Source organism: Maylandia zebra, linkage group LG8, assembly GCF_041146795.1.
Source record: "Maylandia zebra isolate NMK-2024a linkage group LG8, Mzebra_GT3a, whole genome shotgun sequence".
NCBI lineage: Eukaryota > Metazoa > Chordata > Actinopteri > Cichliformes > Cichlidae > Maylandia > Maylandia zebra.
Window position 1 is genome coordinate 13,577,645 of NC_135174.1, and position 20,071 is coordinate 13,597,715.

Sequence of the window (20,071 nt, forward strand, 5' to 3'; positions counted from 1 at the left end):
CCATTCATTTAACTCTATGAGAACAACAGAGCCCCACTTCAAACAACAAGAACGCAACCTGCTGGCCCCATCGTCTGCCATGCACAGGCACGCACATGCTGCAACACATGCACACACGCACATGCTTTTATTAAAGCTTTCTTAATGCGTGTTTGATCTGATGTGTCTTAAATCTAAAATCTATCCCGACTCAATACCTCAAGATAAAGTTGTCACCACTGCTGTTCACAATGCCTGTGTAGCTCATCTGCCTCCCTGACACACAAGCACACACACACATATGCACAGCGGGCAGGCTCCGCAATGCCCATCCCTGTTCCCAGCCCTTCTTTTCCTGGGACTCCCTCCTCTGCTACCACCCAGCCCCCCCCCCCCCCCCCCCCCGAATTCACTGGCACTTCCAAAAAGCTCCGAGGCGCCAGCGGAGCGGGGCTCATCTCTTGGGAACAATAAAGCCAGATCTTCATAAAAACTTCAAAAAGGCCTCGCCAAGTGTTTTATAGGTGCTTTAAAGGTTTATGGGCCCTGGGGAGGGAGGGAGGGAGGGAGAGAAATGAATGATGCAGTAGTAGGCTTCACTTTTCCCACCCACTGCACGCATACACAACACAAGAACACACACACATGGCATCATGCACACGCATATATGCCACTGCTGATCTGCCAGTAAGTGCCGGGCTGAAATCAGCTGGTGGTAGGCAGGGCATGGCAGGGGGTGGTTGTGGATGAGGGAAAGGGTGAAAAGGGGTGGGGGTGGAGGGTGGAACAGGTGATCATGGACTAGAAAAGCGCTATACAAATGCCGGCCATTTACCATTTACCATTTATCAGTCGGGGTAGAAAAGGAACATGAAGATGAAAGACGGATGCCAGTGCAGCAGCGTGCATTTCAAATACTTGCAGTTAGAATTTCTATTATTTTCAAGCTCAGACACTTTTGTATATATTCAATGTCACATTTGCAGACAGTGAGAAATTAACTGACTTGTTGGACTGGTACGCCCACTTGTACTTCATGTAAAGCCTGCGTGTTTATGTGTAGTTGTCAGGCTGAGGTGTAGTCCAAGCTTAATCCCCAACGACCTCAGGATGGGTTAAGAGTCAGAGCAGATTAAAGTCCACAGTCTGCACACCATCAAAATACACTAGATGCTGTTTTTTAGGTGGACCTCTTTTAGCCGCACAGAACACGAGCAGGGACTCACATGCAATTAGCTGTTTGAACTCTTCAACTTCCAGTACACAAGCTTAACAGAGTCCTACTTCTGTGCCAGCTAAAGTGCTGATGAAATCACCTATCAAATGATTCCCCCTAGATACATAGCTTCACATCGCCACATGTGGATGCTTATATTTTGATGAGTCACTGGGCCTGTGCTGAGCGCATTGCACATTCAGTCTCTTTTATGAGCATGAATAGGCACTATTCAAGGTGTTTTTGGAATGTTTGGGTTTTTTTGTAGTTATTCAGATATACGCCAGGGGTTATATTTAGCTCGTGTCTTCCTGGAGTCAGAAGGTTTAAAATTAGGAGGTGTCAGAATTCCAGCACAATTCTTAAGTTACTGTCAATAAACGGTAAGGGGCTGCTCTTAAAGGCGTAGCGTGCTGGCAAGGGTGAATTATAGCACGATATAGGTGTAATAAAGTGCTTGGGAAAGTGTGTATGGATTTGTCATAATATAGTGTAAATCTGCTACATACATGCACATACATGCACAGTTACACATCTACACATCTCAAGATTCCTGAGTCTTTGCTCTGTGTGTGTTGTGCATCGGTGTGGGTTTGTGCGTCCATCTCCACATTAGTGTTTGTAGGATCTGTTGACAGCAAAGCATGCAGCATTTTATTTGCTCAAGGGCTGAAAAAACACATGGCGTTAGCAAGGGAGTGCTGTGATTTGAGCCTGCTGAAAGCAGCCTGGCCAGCCAGAATTCAACCATGGTTCAGCTGCACATATTAATACACTGTATGAAAACACACAAGATTAATCAGTGTGCATGTATAAATGCATATTTTACTGCCATGCAGATGGGCTTTAAGGTTTAGATAGATAGATAGATAGATAGATAGATAGATAGATAGATAGATAGATAGATAGATAGATAGATAGATAGATAGATAGATAGATAGATAGATAGATAGATAGATAGATAGATAGATAGATCGATCAGGCAGACATGGGGGGCAGTCAGTGGTATCAATTCCTTTATCCTCCAGGCCTGTATACTTTTACCAAATGCAGCCCAGCATTATTGTGCACCAGGAGGAACCCAGGACCCACTGCACCATTATATAGGGGCTGACAATGGGTACAAGAATTTCAACCTGATACATAATGGCAGTCAGGTTGCAGTTGCCTGTAGGGGCCTGTGCATCCTCCATGGATATGCCTCACTGACCCAACAACAAACCCATTGTGAATGATGTTGCAGGACACATAATTCTCCACGGCTTCCCAAGACGCTTTCATGTTTGTCACATGCTCAGCGTGAACCTGTTCTCATCTGTAAAGGCACAGGTCCAGTGGACCTGCCAATTCTATGGCAAATGCCAATTAGGGTCCACAGTGCAAGGCAGTGAGCACAGGGCCCACTAGAGGATGTCGGGTGCTCAGGTACCCGTCATGAAGTCTGTTTCTGATTGCTTGGTCAGAGGCATTCACACCAGTGGCAGAGATCATTTCGTAGCTCTGGCAGGGCTCATCCTGTTCCTTCTTGCACGAAGGAGCAGATACTTGATGGGTTAAGGACCTACTTAAGGACCTTGATTTCTGACTCAACATTTGAGTGGCATTTGACAGACTTTAAGAACACATTAAATCCACCTTCCCAACATTTCTAGTTCCCATTATCTACCACTGCTCTGTCGTACAATCCTTTGGTTCCTATTGGTTGTGGGGTAGACCCTTGGTGGATTGGTCCTCTTGCACAACTCTTGGTCGTTCAATCAAACTGGAAATTTGGAGCCCAAAACAGCACTTTAGCCATGTTTCTTGAGGTGTTACTGTTCCTGTCTTGTGCTAGGGTGTAGTTGGCTCCCATCAGGAAATGCTATTGTTACAGGGGACATCTATTCTGAAATGCATCACTACTATAAAGCTTATGCTTGTAAATGGGTGTATGAAATTTGTGAGTCTTCTCTAGGGCAGCCGAATGAATTTTTCTTACAGTCTTTCTTCACAGAGAATACTTCTTTTTCATAAAAGACATATCTGTCGCTGGATTTGTTTTAATTTAATTCAAAACGTGATGCTTGCGCTTGAATTTGGATTATATAATATATGAGTGTTCATCCATGGAGAGTTTACTCTGTTTGCCTTATATGGCTCTTCCCTCTCCACTTATAGGCTAAGATTCAGAGTGCAGCTGCCCACCATTCAGTTTTCATCAACTGGGTGGCAAAGAACGGTGAGGTCATTTCAATATAGCAACAAGAGCCCTCTATTTGTCACCCTCATTCATATCAGATGAATGAATGGCTTTTGGGAATGTATCATGCATGTGGCTGAAACTTCAAACTAAAAGAATAAGCCCCACAGAATCAGATCTACACACACTTGAAATACAAGCTTGCTTGGTCCTTCTAGCTAAAAATGTCAGTGACGCTGACAGAGTTTTCAGCTTTCACAAACTAGTGCAGTTCATTTGTAGAGTGGACAATCTGTGAAACAGGAAGTGTAAAAAGGTAATATCACATAAAAGAAGTTGTTATTGCTCAGTGGGACACACATGAAGGTCAGAGGCTTCCTACACTTGTGTGCGGCAATAACAAGAGAAGAAACCACAAAAACAACCGAGGCTTTCATTTTGTAATATTCATTTATTGTTCAATAAAAATAGATTTTAAAAAAGTGACGTGATGTCTCCTTCATGACTTTGCCTGATGCATCTGCCAACTCCTTGTAAACATGGTGCCTAACTCTTTTTTTTTTTTTTTTTGGACTGGAAAGGGAATTTTTTCTGAAAAGAAAGAAAGAAAAACAACAACCAGCCTGCTACTTCTCTGATCTTTGACCTCTGTTATGATAACCCGTCTTACATTTACTTTCACATTTAGGGCCGATACAGTACATTCATCCACACTGGTCTCGTTCGTCTATATACATAGTTCAGTTTCTGGCTGTGTGATTTGTTTTTGCAGATGGCCCTCGTAAAAACGGCTTTAAACAGTTCGAATAAAGAAGACATCTAGGCGCTAACACAAGAGTTCAAGCCATCAGTAAAACCAATTACAACTTATTAGAACAACAGTTTGTCTTAAGACATCTTTATACAGTAGTTACAAGTAAACAAAAGGAGTACGGAAAGTAAGTTGAGTCTGTAAACACTTTGAAAGACACCACTGTTGGCTCCCTCTGTGAAAGCTTCAATGGCATCTTGTGAACCTGGAATGCTACAGTAACTGAGGCCAGGTCCACCGACTTCATCAAACTCTCCTCCTTTGGACCTTTCTGGTGCTACATTTGAAAATTCTGCAGGTCACTGTGACGGTAAGACGTTGCTGAGCTTGGCTGACATTTTAGAAGAGGAAACCTATTTATCATAGGCTGAAAATAGCTGAGAGGGGGGAAAAACTTCCTGTTAGAATGAGATACTGTAAACTATGCACAGACTGCTGTCTTTCAAGTGTTTCAGTAGTTTATCTAAAAAAAAAAGAAGAAAGTGTAGATTGGTAAGAGGCCCAATTCATTAAGAATGAATAGGGGTTAATAAGAAAAATACAGGTCTCCATGAGAATTGCCTTTGCTGAGACAATTTATGTGTCGTGGGGAATTTCTCGATGGAGCTTTATGTATAGCAAGATTGCTAGCATTATTGCTGGTAGCATCTCCGAGTTACAACAAATGGAATTATAATTTTAAAAAAAAGAAGAAGAGATGGTGTTTTGTACCTGTATGGGATTCTCAAAGTCCCAAACGCTTTCTACAGGAAATAAGGCTGAAATTGTAATGTATAATTTAGAATGAAGAAATCTCCATTCTGGCTTTTAAGTTCTGATTGATAAGAAGTTTGAAGGAATATTTTTGATGTTATATTTTGGAGGTAGAGTAGATTTAAGAACATTATGTAACATTTGCCGAGGATAGGCAACAGTGACCTCTGTGGCCACAAGTGGTAATTACAGTCAAAGCAACAATATACAAATTCCCATACTTGAACTGCTTCTTTGGTGCAGTTTACCAACATACAGCAGAAGCCAGTATTAGAAGTTATACAGTAAGCTGAGTGAAGCAGATGATTTTTTAAATTTAACTGAGATGTGAAAATGTTTCTGATGTGGGCATCTTCAAAAACCAGTGAGTCAACAGCTTTGCTATGTGCACGAGTATAAGTCATAACAAGCCAGCCATTACTTTTTAACTGCAAGACCGAGAGCAAGAATGTGCGCTTGGCATCAGTTGTTTTATTTAACTGAGCGCTTTGCCAAACCCAAATTTACTTTTGATGTCAAAGTTGTCTTATGTGCAGCGTGATTCAGTCACACTAGAGTAAAAATAGGATGGTAACCTCCTTGTAAATAAAAAAAAAAAAATCAGTGGCTACCGAGTGATTGTGCTGATTGTTTTCTTTTTTTTTGTTTTTGTTTGCAATGACAATGCTTGATTGCAGGCTAGGTTGCACACCTGGTCACCTGGTGGAGGCAACTTGTCTCCAAACAGTTGGTGTCTGACTCAGACTCACTGTAGTCACTCTCATACAGATTGTCAAAGGTTTGCAACTAGCTGGCATGTAATTTATAAACAAAGACAGACCATCAATGCGTTGTCATCAATGCGAGTCAGTCAGTGAGTGCAATTTGCCTGTGACGCGTCACCAAGCACGTGTGTCATTTTGTAGTTGAATTGCCAACCAGCATCAACAACATTATTGTTTGTGAAGGAATCTGATTTTTTCTTTTTGTCTATGAGATTCTGGCTGAACTCTGAATGGAAGTAGCTGATGTTAATTTCTGTTTAATTAGAATTTTTGTGCATCTACATGTAACAGATATGCGAATTTTGTCAATTTATCGCAGTAAATCACTGTGTTGTTACTAATAGATTCCGTATAGATTCCTAATGACTTTACCTTATTGCAATTTTACATCTTTGACATCATCAAAGATGGCGACTGACTCCAAGTGGTTGCAGACCTGGGTCTGATCTCAATATTGTAACATTAGTCTATGACTCCATGATGTGACTACCAAGCTACCTTGTGTTGGCTAGCTGAAGACCCAATTGGTGTTGCGTGATGTAGTCCCACAAAGTGTTACGCAAATTTTGTGGGAGATTGTACCTGATCAACCAGAATTACAGTGCAAGAACAGATGGGAATACCACTATACGCTTGAATTAAGTTGAGAGCAGCTGTTCAATGCAGAATTCATGGTCCCGTGTCTGTATCCATTTGCGTAGGTATTTGGCTACGCAGAGTGAAGAATTTTGGGCATGCAGCTTATGCAGTCCACCAGAGTGTGCTATCCTCTAAAACCCAACAGTGTACAGCCCAATGGGGATATAGAGTGAATACTGAGCAGCTGAAAAGTGGGCACTCTATTTCATTTCAGCTCTTCATAGGTTATAGTGTCAGTCTTACCCAAAACTGGCTGGTGTACCAAGCTGATGGAGTAGTCTTATAGACAGCATAAAAGATGGAGGTAGTTTCCGGTATTAATAAGTAAAACTAAGATAAAGTCCTTTAAACCTTCATTCTTTCTAACTGCCACCAGGGGGTGTTACCTGTGGTTGCAAAAAGACTTCTGGTCCCATAGAGGAGTCTGGGACAACTCTCTGACTTGACTTGACCTCTGTAAACACTTTCCAGCTGACTTTATGGTCTCAGTCACTGATTTTGGTTAGAGTTCATTTTGTAAATCTTGGTGGTACGGTGTTTCAGAAATGAATATACCCAGGGTATGTTTATTGGCGATGGACTTTTTATTGACGAGTGCTTAGCAGTCACCAATCACACCTGGTGGCAGACCCATGGCAATGGTGGCAGGAGACAAAACTCGTCGCGCGATCTCCAGCTCCTGCAGTCTGCATGGAGAAGCATTTTTGGGCAAAATACTGAACTCCAAGTTTCCCTCGATTAATACATCAGAGTGTGAGCGTGCATGTGAATTTTAGTGCTTAGGCACTGAATAATAGTACTGTATAAATGTGTGTGTTACTGGGTGAATGATTTAATAAAAAGTATAGTAAGTAAAGTAAAAAAGTGCTCAATTTGAGTAGAGTGGTCTTTGAGGTTAAAATGTGATGTTTTGGTAGCTGTTTCCATCTTTTATACTGTCTATGAGTAGTCCGTGGACCAGGTGTTCCACAGATTTTTGACACTGCCCCCTGGTGACAGGAAACTGCAACAACATGCAGATGGTGGTCTGATAAACTGTGTGTAGGACCAACACATAACCTTAAAGCCTCCTATTAATACAAATACGAATGGCTCGATCAGTTGGCCACGAGTCTCGCTTTGTAGAAATGTAAAAAAAAACAAACGAGTCCCTTTGCTGGAGTCGTTTCATGTGTAACACAGTTTAAAGCAGAGTCAGACATGGTTTGGGATATACTGTGTAGTGTGCATCTTACAAATGGTGGGCCTCTTAACAACCCTTTGGGATAACTTGTTCTAGACTGAAGTGCACCGTTTTCTGTTGCATCTGGGAACACCACTGAATCAAACACAACAAAACACTGAACTAGTTAACTCTGAGCACAGCATGACTACAGTACTTGAAATGTACTCGGCACAAATCTGGAAGGTTTGCATGCTTTTTTTTCTCCATCAATTAGAATAACAAAAAAAAAGGAGAGAGTAAAAAGTATTGCTTGTTTTTTCTCTGTTTTGAAAACCCAAATCAGCTGGTTTTATTTTGTGTTTCTCCACAAGATGATCATATCGGTTAGCTACACTGTGACTAAGTCTACTACACAGCAGACTTGTTGCTGCAAAAGGGAGAAAAGGAGCACCGGAGTTAGTGCTGGGGTTTATGTGATGTAACCTCCACCCTCCTTCCTATTCACTCTTTTTTTCCCCTCACTCTCACTCTCTATCATGCTCTCAATTCCTTGGCTGCTTGCTGCTAGACAGTACAGTGGCCAAGAGCAGTTGAGTGACAAGTTGACGGGCCAAATCGTCGGGTCCATTGCATCCCCGAGCAGAGACGCCAGCCACCTCTGTACTTCTCCCCTTCCTTCCTGCCTCCTGGGCTAAGTCCAGAGCCCACATCCTGGGAACATGGGGCCGGACGGCTGGAGCCGACAGCACAATAAGAGAGTTCATAGGAAAAGCCGTGTCCGCGTGTGGCTGGGAGGCGCTGATGCTGCCCATGTCATTTTGGCAGCTCGCACGGCTCTATCTGCTGGCCTCAATCACGCCAAAAGTCAAAGAGACGCTCCATTAATCTCGCTCAGCATCACAATCTTTTACCCAATGACTTCTGACAGCACAAAAAAAATAGTTTCTCTTTGTTCTACTGTTATTGTTCATTTGGTGTCCATATGAGGGTCTCTGATGTTCATCAACAAAAAAAGAAAGGTTCTACGTATGGGAGAACAGATTTCATGGAAACAGATTCTTGGAGTAGCATTTCAGATAACCAGAACACAGCAGAAAATATGACAACATGATATAGCTGCAGCCGAAGACAGTATCAACACAGTGAGAGGGAAAAAATTGTAGAGTTTAGGAGCCTGCAGACAGCGTGACAGTTCAGTACGTTTATCAAAACAGAATCTCGGCACGGGGTGAACTCTTAAGATTTGCCCCTCTCACTTCTGGGAAGTATCACACTGTGGTGGCCCGGCTGTGTTTGAGGGCTAGTGGCGAATACTCCTTAATACGAACACACAGTTTGCCCCTCAGCCAGGGGTTTTGAAGCTCCAGGGGACAGAAGTCGTCCTGTAACCACTTCTCTCTGTCGTCCACAACCAGCACGAGGCCGAAGTGCTTCAGCTGTTCAGGACTGTAGTAAACACACTGCTCCTGTTCGTCACCGTTTTCACTGCTTCCCATCATGCGCCGGGACACGACGTTCATCTCCTGCACCACCAGCTGGACCATCTCCCGTGCGGATGTGCCTGGAGTTACACAAAGCTGAAATGTAGGAGGAGATATTAGCGTTTGCCAAAACAAACACAAGGCGCTCTGAGTGAAAATCCCTGGAAAATGAATCAATACCTTGACGCTGGTCTCCTTTGGCAGACCTGTGCGGTACTGCGGGTAGACTCTGAGTGTGGCATGACAGCCTTTCCTGAGAGCAGCAGGTGATGGTGAGGCGAGTCTCTGAGTGCCGCTGTCTTCTGATAATGTGCGTGCCGGCGGAAGCCGTGACAGGCAGCGCTCAGCGGAACAGCAGCGGTCTACTGATGAGGGCCGGTGCCATCTTCGCTGCGGTGAGGTGGAAGGTGAAGGGCAAGTAGTGTGGTAGGAGTAAGGCTGCTGGTGGGCGGAAGGGAACTCCAGACTGCTGGTCCTCACGCAGAAGGCCTGCCTCTTCTCTGTGATGTGCAAAAGCTCAATCTGCCTGCTGGGCAAGATGAAGTCACTGTCAAACAGCTCCGGAGCCCCCCTTCGCCTTTCTCCTCCACATCGAAAGCCTCCACCTCCTCCACACCTCTCTCCTTCCCTCCCGTGCTGCGGCTCTGATGCTTGGAGGACGTCTGGTGTGGAATCCCGCAGAGCTCCCCCTCCACGTCCACCCCCGCTGAGATGCATTCCTCCTCCTGAGCCGCCCCCGTCGATGCGCAGGAAACCACGGGGCTCCAGGGGCGCAGAGGACGAGAGAGGTGAAGGGGGCAACAGGTCCAGCTCTCGGGGGCTCTGGGCACGACTGGAGTCATAGTCACTGTCGGTAGTGAGGAAAACTTCAGAGGAGCCTTCCTCATCTGAGAGTCCAGCAAAATCTAAAGGGTGCAAGAAAAGAAAGAAATTTATAAATGAGTACAATAATTCCACAATATCACATTTTCTGGTATAAAAAAAATTGCTCATGTACAAAAAATATCTTTTGGAACCACACGAATCAGACGTCTTTCTGACCTGAGTGCTTACGGCATCGTTCGGGTGAAGGCATAGGAGAGGGCATGAAGTCTGGCTGAGATGAGGTAGAGGGAGGCTTGTCAGGCATCACCTCTTTAGAGAAGTCAATTATCCAGCTTACAGAGATGCCTCCTGTCGGCTGCTTGTAGCGGGCGTACTGCAAGGCATCCATAATCCATCTCACATCCCGCCACACCTCCTCCATTTGCTTTGGGAAAGTTATTAAGATCATAAGTTACAGTGAGGTCTAATACTGTGCTACTCTGGGATTGTCCATCATAATGGGATATTTACACCTAGACTATGCTACAGGCTCGGATAAATCACAAATAGCTGACATGCTGACAGTATGTCATACCTGCATGTGTTCCTGAACTTGTTGGTGTTTCTTCTTGGCAACGAGGAGCTCAGCTTCAGAGAAGGCCTCCCGTAGTGCCTGCTGAGACATGAGGGACTCCAGCTCCAGCAAGGCGGACACCCTGCAGTACTGGCCGATGAAACTGGGGCAATAGGCATTAAAGTGCACTGAGGAAGAAAAGAAATCCAATAAGACCCAAAAGCAGAAATATAAAATCTTCTGAAATAGAGAAACACATATAGTAACAGCAGTTTTTCAAATATTTCTTTTATATAATACTGCATAAAATTTTATAAACTAACCCAATTCAAAGATCTGCAGCGGCAGTGTGAGGAAGCCGGAGCGCGGGGAGTATGGATTATTCTGACCGGGAGCCGTGCAGACTTCATCTGAAGGTGGCAGGAGGAGGAGGAAACACACTTTCTCCCCAAACTCCAACACTTCCTGGCTGTAGATACGGAAGTCCTGTGCCTAAACACAAAGAGACAGGTGATCTCTGTGGGTCTCTGGCTCCACAGGTATCGATGTACGCTTAGTTGAAGTCCTTTAGGACTGTAAAAATGTGACATAATACAGATATTTATATTTAAATCTTAAGCTTTCATTTGAATATATATGCAGTGTTGTTTGTGTACAAGAACTTTGTGGCAGAGGAATTGTTTTCAGGTTGTTTGACATCCTGTCTGTGAACATTAAGTCTCACGGACAGAAAATTAAATTTGGCAAAATGTTCAATGCAGTTCGGTTCTATTTACATAACAGTTGCCTTAAGTGCTTAATATTGTAAAGTAAACCCTATGATATTACAGAGAAACCCAACAATCATAGGACCCCATATGAGCAAGCATTTTGGCGACAGTGGGAAAGAAAAACTCCCTTTTAACAAGAAGAAACCTCCGGCAGAACCACGTTCAGGGATAGCTATCTGCCACAACCCGTTGGGGGTAAACACTTTGCTGTGTTGGTTCTGGAGGTCAATATTCAAGGTCGCTGTACCCTCATCCAATTAGATTCTCTCTGTATCTTAAAGAAATCCTACAACTGGGAGGTTGTAATAATTGGTTGATATTCTAAGAGTCATTTCTACTTTCCTTTGATAAACACAGTAAAGATCAAGTAATTGAGCCCAAGTTTATTAAGATTTACAGAGTATGGATCATAGAGTGCTATTTAAATCAATTTTATACGTTTCAGTATTTTAATAGCAGAATTAGGAACCAATAAAAAACCTTGTATAACAAAAAGCGACCTCATTGGGGGTTACCTTATCACACTCTTACACTTACACTTTAAACTGATTTACAAAGATTTCCCTACATGAGTGATTCATACCTTTAAGTCTCCAGTTCTTCATTCTTATAACAGTTAAATAAAAGACTTTGAGCAATAGTCCTTCAAGCTTCCTGAAGGTCTTTCAAACATTTTTTGGACATTGGCTGCTTTTTCACTCATTTTTAGTCCTGACCATTTTCAGAGGAATTTTGTTTTGTTTGTTAAGCCACTTAACACTGACTTGTGGATCATTCAAGCATTAAAAAAAAATCACCAAAGTAAAGGGATAAACCAGTGATGTGTCTGGTGATGTGTGGGGTCATCTTGACAGAATGGAACAAAAAGTAGCCAAAATGCAAAGAAGAGCTTTGAGTGTCATTCAATGTTCCATTTTTCTAGCAAAATACAAAGAAATAGGAGGCGGCTCAAGATTGTGACAGTGTGTATGTATCAACACAGTGCATATTTATCTTCATAGTCATGTAACTTTTAATAGCAGTGAAGTTTATGGTGCTGGCGCTCCTCCATTTGAACAGTTGGTGGGAAAAGTCAAATGGACAATGACTGCCATTGTGCAGGAATTCAAACCATGTTCTTTTAGAGAAATCATGTAGAATTAGTGGTCTAACCAGCGCTGCCTCAATTTCCACTGGAGTCATTTTAAAGAGCTTTCTGCTTCTGCTGCTGCCTGACTCGCTGTATGCTTCCCCAGGTTCTACGCATCAGTCAAAATCACTTTTACTAAACAAATTGTGGACTCACTCACTAAATAGATACAGTTGTCTTGTTCTGACCTGATTGCCAGGAATGTTGATGTGAGCTATCAGGTCCTTGATGGCATTACGCAGGTCCTGTAGGAGGCGATGGGGAGCACTCTGTACATCATGGTCCATTTCCAGTGACTCCTCCAGAGAGCTGAGGGCCTGAAGCCACTGCCACTCCTCTCTGGAATATCACAGAAACAACTCCTTTATTGTTTTGCTAGTTTAGTTTAGTTCTTGCTTTTGAAATTTATCAGCCTAACCAGCAGGACTGCAATTCAATTACACATTAGGTAATGCGTGATCCCAACCTGGACACATTGCTGTTGTCTCGAATTTTGGTATGACAGAGCACGTTGGGGAGTTTCTGGGGCACCAGTGCTCTTATCTGCTCCACCGATGTACACAACTTCAGGTAGCCCAGATATAAGCCTGGAGACAAAAGCTTCCTGCTACGCCTGTGGTACGCCAGCTTCTCCTAGAAACAGCAGACAGGGTGTCCCTTAAGACTTTTCATTGCATTTTAATACCACTAAAACAAACATACACAAGATGGAAATACAGAGTAAATTTAAGACGTAATGCAGTCTGCATGTCTTTTATTAAAAGAAACTAGACTAAGGGGCGTATTCGTGATAGCCTTGTGGGCAAGGTAGCCCAAATGCTCACTGTTTTGGGAATCCTTCCACATCTTCAGCTGGTATTTCAATGTAACTGGCATAACATCCTTCAGCCGTATACCTTGCCTGAGTGGGCCATCTAAGACAAAGTTAGCTGGAAAGCTCTGACCAGCCACATCCTTCTTGAGCTCCATTCTCCTCAATGGTTCTCCTCAGTTCTTTAATGGGAAATGAGGTAATGGCCTCATCAACCAGAGCTTAGCACTTGACTTCCTTCCTCATGACAAGCTGATAGCAATCATTATCAAGCCATTTGCCATTAAATGTGTATCTTCTAACTTCTGTCAACTAGCATTGACTAGAACTGGCCAGTCTTTACTTGACCTCCCTGCTGGGAATATGCATCAGTGAGTTTTGTATTTTAGTACATTTTTAGACATAGTCTGCCACAATTAAGGTACCAAATGTATTTAATCAGTCCGGTGTTACTGTTAACTCAAATGGTCGGCCAAACTACGTATAAGCTGTGGTTTTGTTTTTAGAGCAAAAAAGAACCAGGCACATGTTATGGCTAAACACCATTTTTACCTTCAGTGTCTGGTGTCCACTTATGTTCACTGACAGTGCTAGGATAAATCATCATCAGTTCATCTCTGTGATTTGGTGCTCTGCAACTGGAAAAAAACCTCTACCAGACTCTGGACTGTTCCTGTTCCAAAAGTAGCATGGCCGTAACACTGTTGTCACACTGCATGACCTAAAGGTATGCAGGGGGTAAAAATAGCAGCATTGTATGGTGGAATTTCCACCCAAACTGAACTAAAACTGTGGAATTCAGTACCTTTTTCTTTATAGAAGTAATTTTTAACTCTATGAAAGTAAGTGTTGAACGGGGTGAATTACATGATGGCTGTGCTTTTAATTTTTTCTCCGTAAGCATCCTCTCATTCAGTAGTCCTGTTTTTATGTTTCGCTGTTCAGTTAGTCTTGGATGCTTTTCATGTTGTTCCAGCGTGTTTAAAGTGGAAGTCAGTCCTGCAGAATAGCCCATCAGCACATTTTTTCGCATTTCATCATATAATTTGTTCATAACTGGCCACAAAACAAATATTTCAGTGAGCTGTGGTTTTGCCAAAGGGAATCTTCGCTATTGTTTTGGAACCACAGGACAAAACCAGTGTGCTTTAGAGGCCAAACAGCATTGCAACAATGGCATCAGGTTTACTAGGTTATATAGACAAAATCAACTTGTGGTTTACTTCCAGATTGTTTTTTGGTTGGTTTTTTTTGCTGAACTAAACATCCACACTGAATTAGTTATATAACACTAAATAACAACAGTTACACGGTTAGATCATCATCGTCTCCAACATGCTGAAAGTTTAAACTGCTACTTGCTGAATAAGCGGCTTTAAAACGTGAAGCGACTTCAAGATGGTTACGTTTACATGTTGAGCTGTCACAGATTGACCTGACGTTTGGCATTTTAATTAATCTGATGACAAGTCTGCTCAGTATGCTGAATGGCCTAATAATGACAGTGACAAATGGAAGAGCAGAGTCACGGTGATTAATGTTTGTCTAAATAAAGGGTGTCTGCACAAACAGAACTTGTAATTGGAAGCAGATTTCAATTTAAAGTCCTATTGTTCCTGCCTCGGTGCCTCATGTCTGTCAGGCTGTGTTTGGTTTTCTGTGAATGAGAGCCTCAGCGATTCCACTAAATACATGTTTCGGGGCATTTTGTTGTCGACAAAGCCCTTTATTCGACGTGCTTTGATCTGGCCACATCCTCGGGTAACATAAATGCAACATAAACTGCTGTGGAAGCGTTCTTTGACCAAAACAAAAGCAAAAAATAGCCCAATGTACAAAACTGAGGTAACTCCTAATCACTGCCAGCCCACTTCTCTACAATATGGGAGCCAATCAGCTTGTTTTGAAGAGAGTGGATATCTGGACAACACACAACACACTGACATGAGAGGTAAGATTGTGTAAAATTTCATCTTGTATGTCCCGATTCTGCACATTCACATGCAGATACTGTCTACAAAGATGCCTGCTGTCATGGTCCCATGGTTTTGTGTTATTTCTGAGTTTTGGTTTCTGTTTGAAAACCGCTTGTTGATTTTTTTTTTTTTATATTTCTGTGCGAGCCAATTACATGTTACAATTACACAGTAATATCTTAAGACCTGCCGGACTCACATGAAGTGTGATGAGGAGCATGTCCAGCGCAGTGGGCTCTTCGGGGGATGATATAGATTTTCGTTGGAGCTGCAGTTTACAAAGCTGCGTCCAGCGTACCCCGTCAAGGTTGGGAGACGCATTCATGTCCTTCAGCAGCACCAACAGGGCGTTACCATGCTTGTCTTTGATCGGCTCAAAATATACCTGACCAAGATCCTGGGTTCCCAGTGCTCCCTGATAAAAAAAACATCAGATAATATTTCCTAAAATGTTTCACACTGAGCTCATATGATCACAGCCGCCATAATTTACTCATAAAACTATTAGACTACCTGTAGATGGGAGACGGCCTGCAGCATCTTGAGGCGAGTCTGCAGAGTGCATGAACACGACGTCTGGGAAGGACCGAGGCACTGCTGCAGCCACGAAATTTCCTCCCATAGATAGGACACCTGTTGCGGGATAGGAATCATAATAAGGGGCATTGTAATCATTTGTGCAAATGCATAGATATGTGACTGTCAAGTTAAACTGTGGTCCATGCACCTTAGTAAACCATAGAAAGTCCTGCATCAGTGAGCTTGAATACGAATCTTCAATCTCCACAATAGGAATCTGCTCCTCTGGAGTCACCAACACGTTGTCGTCTCTGTAGAATATGGACGCCAGATAGAGACCTCTGGAAGGAAACGCAGAAAAAATGTGTGTATGAGTATTTAATACAGCTCTGAATGTTTAAATGTCAAAAAACACTAGAATCAGTACTTTGCTGTTTTATGTAAATGTACATCGTAAAAAGGTATCTTCCACAGCGTGTCTTTTATCCTGTCTTCCTCCCCTCAACCCTATAAACGGTCACAGCAGACGGCCGCCCCTCCCTGAGCCTGGTTCTGCCGGAGGTTTCTTCCTGTTAAAAGGGGGTTTTCCTTATCCCTGTCACCAAGTGCTTGCTCATAGTAGGTAGTTTGATTGTTGGGATTTTCTCTCTATTACTCTAGGGTGTTTACCTTGCAGTATAAAGGACCTTGAGGTGACTGTTGCGGTGATTTGGTGCTATATAAATAAACCTGAACTAAAAATCTGGCGGGAGAGTGTAAAAATAAAATGACAAATTACACACCAGATTTGTTAAACATATAGTTAAAAGCCTAGGACATGGAGTGCTCTAATTTTTATGCCACGGTTCAAGGATAAACTCTCTTCTACCTTTTCAAACTTTTGACAAATTTGTTGGTGGGCTGGAAAAGGTGCCGCAGGCTCTTGGACACTGAGTGCTTCCTGCTTTGTGGTGGAGCTTTGCATTGCTCTGTGTGAAAAAACACAGGAAAAAAACAGAAAGGATTAAGCTAATTCCATAGCAACAACAGAGTCAGATTACCTGAATAACTATTCCAATGCCCTTGATGCTTAAAATCACAAATAGCATGCCAGACACAATAGAGCCGTGACTCTGACTGGTTTTCTCTCTAAACTGGTGTCTACTCCTGTCCTAACTAAGCCCAGTGGCAGGCTGTTACCAGAGTTACCTAACTGACAACAAACCTGACACATCCAACATCGCGGTCAGAGTGGAATATTTCTTGACATGCTCTCCAGTGGTGCGGTACCATTTGACAGTCAAGCTGGCTGCCAGCAGCAGAGTATGGGCCTAAAGGGAACTGCTTACTCTCAGGTCCCAGAGGAGCTGTGTGTACATGTGTGTGTGTCTGTGTGTGTTTACCTGTACACGCTATAGCTGCTGGAGCATGGCAAGCCTCGAGCAACAGCCATACGCGCAGAGTCAAGGAGCTGTCGTAATTTGTGTGTGTGTACGTCTGTATGTGTCTTAAGCCTTCGCCGCTCACCTACAGGGGAGGTCAGTCAAGTCTGTGGGGACGTGTTTATTTTTAGTGGACCAGGAGGGGGTTGGAGGCCAGAGCGAGAGAGGTGAATGCATATCTATATGTGTGCGTTTGTAAGGGTGCTTGTTGGTGAGATAACGCACCTCCCCACTCATTAGAAACCATGAGTCCCAAAACCCTTTACAGACCCCCCCTGCCCAGCTCCCCACAGGTGAGGTAACTCCAGCCCCAAGCCACTTAAAGTCAATAAACCTCCCCATTCAGGGCCCAAGAAGAACTAATTTTCTCTTCAGGTGGATGAGTTGAGGTGTAGTAACCAGAAAAAAAAGCACCATTCGACCCTTCTCACCTCCCCAAATTTCGCTCCACTCGCGACTCTGTTCAGCTCCAGCCTTGCCAGGCCTCAGTCGCTCTTTGACACTGAGTAAGAGAGACAAGAAGGGCTGACTGCTGGGGTGCCTGGGTTAGTCAAGACTTCTTTCACAGTTTAATTAATAGTGTTTGGACAAGAGGGAGAAGGTGGTGTGGGCTTTGAGCCGGGCTGCGATGGCGGGGGGGTGCGTACATGGACATGTAGGGGAGTCAAGAGTTGAAAGCGAGAGCATGTACTTGAATATTTGCGTCTGCTCGTGTACACGCGTACCCGTGTGTGAGCCTGTCTATCTTTATGTGTGTGTATATATGTGAGGACAGTAGACAGGGCGACTGGTGGGCTGCAGGGGGCGAGAGGGGGAGGCAGCAGTAGTCAGTGTTAATTTATGCCCTCTCCAGACTCCAGCCCGGGACTTGTCTCTTACAGGAATAACAAACATGACCCCAGGACACGCCACCTCGACTACCGTGTCTGAACTCTCAAACTCAATCAGCCACCGTCTGAAGAACCAAGAGCCACTCAATACCGGCTATTATATTGCATCTTGCCCTGTTGCAAATATGGTCTAGCCACAGTGGACAATAGTAAGTGGGTGAGTGTGTTTGGGCGTGTGGGTGTGAGAGAAAAAGAGGGACAACTTGCTCAAGGCTAAGTGCAGTTTGCCGTCATGTAAAAAGAGGCAGTGTGGATAGGTTTTGACACTTATGGGACCAGCTTACAGCCAGCAGTGTTTAGGGATATAAACAGCTTGAGTGTGAGAGAAGCTGATCTGCATTTTGTCCCAGAGAGGGAGAGGTATTCAACCGAGAAACGGCTGAGTCATGGAAAGACTCGTGAGGGATGGGGAGGGGTTGCCGAGACAGACGGGAGGGTATTATTTTTGAGGCGACGTGTCACCTTAATATGTACGGCCTGAGATTGTAAAGTGTCTGTCATGCTGAGATGAAACACAGCAACCTGTTACACCTGTGATTTCAACTCTGCATCGTTGTGTTTCTTTGCGCAGGAAAAAGAATGCTCATGAAACATGAAGTCGTGCCAGTATTAAACACTGATCTTAAGGTTAAGTTTAAAACACCTTTGAAATTTGGTTGGGCTTCAAATACTTCAAGCTCTCATATTAGTTTTTAGTCTTTCTGGGGGAAAACAGCCCCTTCGAATTGGTCAAAAAGTTGTTGATACCATGGCAGACACAGTGGCGGTGAGCTTCTTTTATCTGCCCAAGTAGCTGGTCCAATGACTCCTTCTGTCCTCTCTGACGAGGAGCGCGGCCATCAATGTCCCTCCAACCTTCAGGGAGATGAAATAAAGAAAGAAAAACTGTTATACAACAACTTGTTACTGCAATTATCTAATCAGCCAATCATGTAGTGGCAAATCTATGGATTTAGGCATGCAGACGACCTGCTGAAGTTCAAACTAATAGGAAGGCAACAGTTACTCAAATAACCACTTGTTACAACCAATGTATGCAGAAGAGCATCTCTGTTTGAACAATACACTGGATCTTGATGACAGAAGAACACCCCTGTCAACTAAGAACAAGAAATTGAAGCTATGATTCCCAGAGAAGATTTGAAAAATGTTTCCCAGTCCGTTGAGTTCTGAAAGCATGGATCCAACCTGCCTTTTATCCTTGGGTTATGATGCTGCTGTTGGAGTAATGGGGTGGGAGACATCTTCTTGTCACGCTTTGGGCATCTTAGTACCAACTGAACTTTTAAACACCACAGTCTACCAGATTATTGTTGCTGACCATGTCCATCCCTCTATGACCACAGGGTACTCATTTTCTGATAGCTGTCTCCAGCTGTGTCACTAAGTTCAAATCAACTAGATTCTTTAACATGACAATGATTTCGCTATACTTAAAGGGCCTCCACAGTCTCCAGATCTCAGTCCAATAGAGCAGCTTTTGGGTGTGGTAGAACTGAAGATTTGCATCAAGAGTGTACAGCCGAGACAGCTGTAGCAACTGCGTGATGCTGTCATGTCACCAAAATCTCTGAGAAATGCTTACAGCTCCTTATTGAATCTATGTGACAGGTCTGAAGCCAAAAGGATGTCATGGTGTAACTGACAAAGTGGCCAGTGAGTGTATATTTATCAAGACTCACAGAGCTCATACATAATAGGTGTTTTTAGCGGAAACCAACATGACGAAATTAGGGTACTGGTTCGTTTACACACATTGGTCGAGAGTTAGCTTTTTTTTTAGCATTTTTAGTTGTACCATGATCAAAATTTATACAAATATTTATGGCCCTATGGCGACATTATGTGGTTTTAAGTCCATCTATCCGTCCCTCCGTCCATCCGTCCATTCATCACCTTGACTGTTTACCCCAGTTGGGTCACAGGGTGCTGAAGCCTGGTCAAAAAGCAGGCTGGATGCTCCCTGGACAGCTTATAAGTCCATCTCAGGGTTAACACGGAGAGACAATCAATATACCTACAGGCAAGGTAGAACCACCAGCAACTTATTCAGGCAATCGAAGAACTTGCAAACTTCACTGAGAGAAAAAAAAAGCCTACAGTATAATAGCAACACCAAATGGTAACTACTCCAACACTATGCCACTCAGGCTAACATCTTATTTCACGTTTTTTTTTTTTTAAATTAGT

At 43.4% G+C, this 20,071-nt stretch overlaps 1 protein-coding gene across 6 annotated transcripts in view; it reads right to left on the reverse strand.

Moving 5' to 3' along the window:
- Positions 1-3,815: 3,815 nt before the first annotated feature.
- Positions 3,816-20,071, reverse strand: part of ankfn1b (ankyrin repeat and fibronectin type III domain containing 1b) — a 156,890-nt gene continuing 140,634 nt past the window's right edge. For all 6 annotated transcript variants that reach the window (XM_076887414.1, XM_076887415.1, XM_004571411.4 and 3 more), the window contains 12 exons: positions 18,629-18,736; positions 16,439-16,538; positions 15,779-15,911; positions 15,565-15,684; positions 15,251-15,466; positions 12,731-12,897; positions 12,453-12,603; positions 10,689-10,857; positions 10,387-10,553; positions 10,029-10,236; positions 9,168-9,892; positions 3,816-9,083 (listed from right to left, as the gene is read on the reverse strand). In XM_076887414.1, the coding sequence (XP_076743529.1) occupies positions 8,775-9,083; positions 9,168-9,892; positions 10,029-10,236; positions 10,387-10,553; positions 10,689-10,857; positions 12,453-12,603; positions 12,731-12,897; positions 15,251-15,466; positions 15,565-15,684; positions 15,779-15,911; positions 16,439-16,538; positions 18,629-18,736 (2,573 nt within the window). In that variant the 3' untranslated portion in view covers positions 3,816-8,774. The remainder of the gene's footprint in view (positions 9,084-9,167; positions 9,893-10,028; positions 10,237-10,386; positions 10,554-10,688; positions 10,858-12,452; positions 12,604-12,730; positions 12,898-15,250; positions 15,467-15,564; positions 15,685-15,778; positions 15,912-16,438; positions 16,539-18,628; positions 18,737-20,071) is intronic.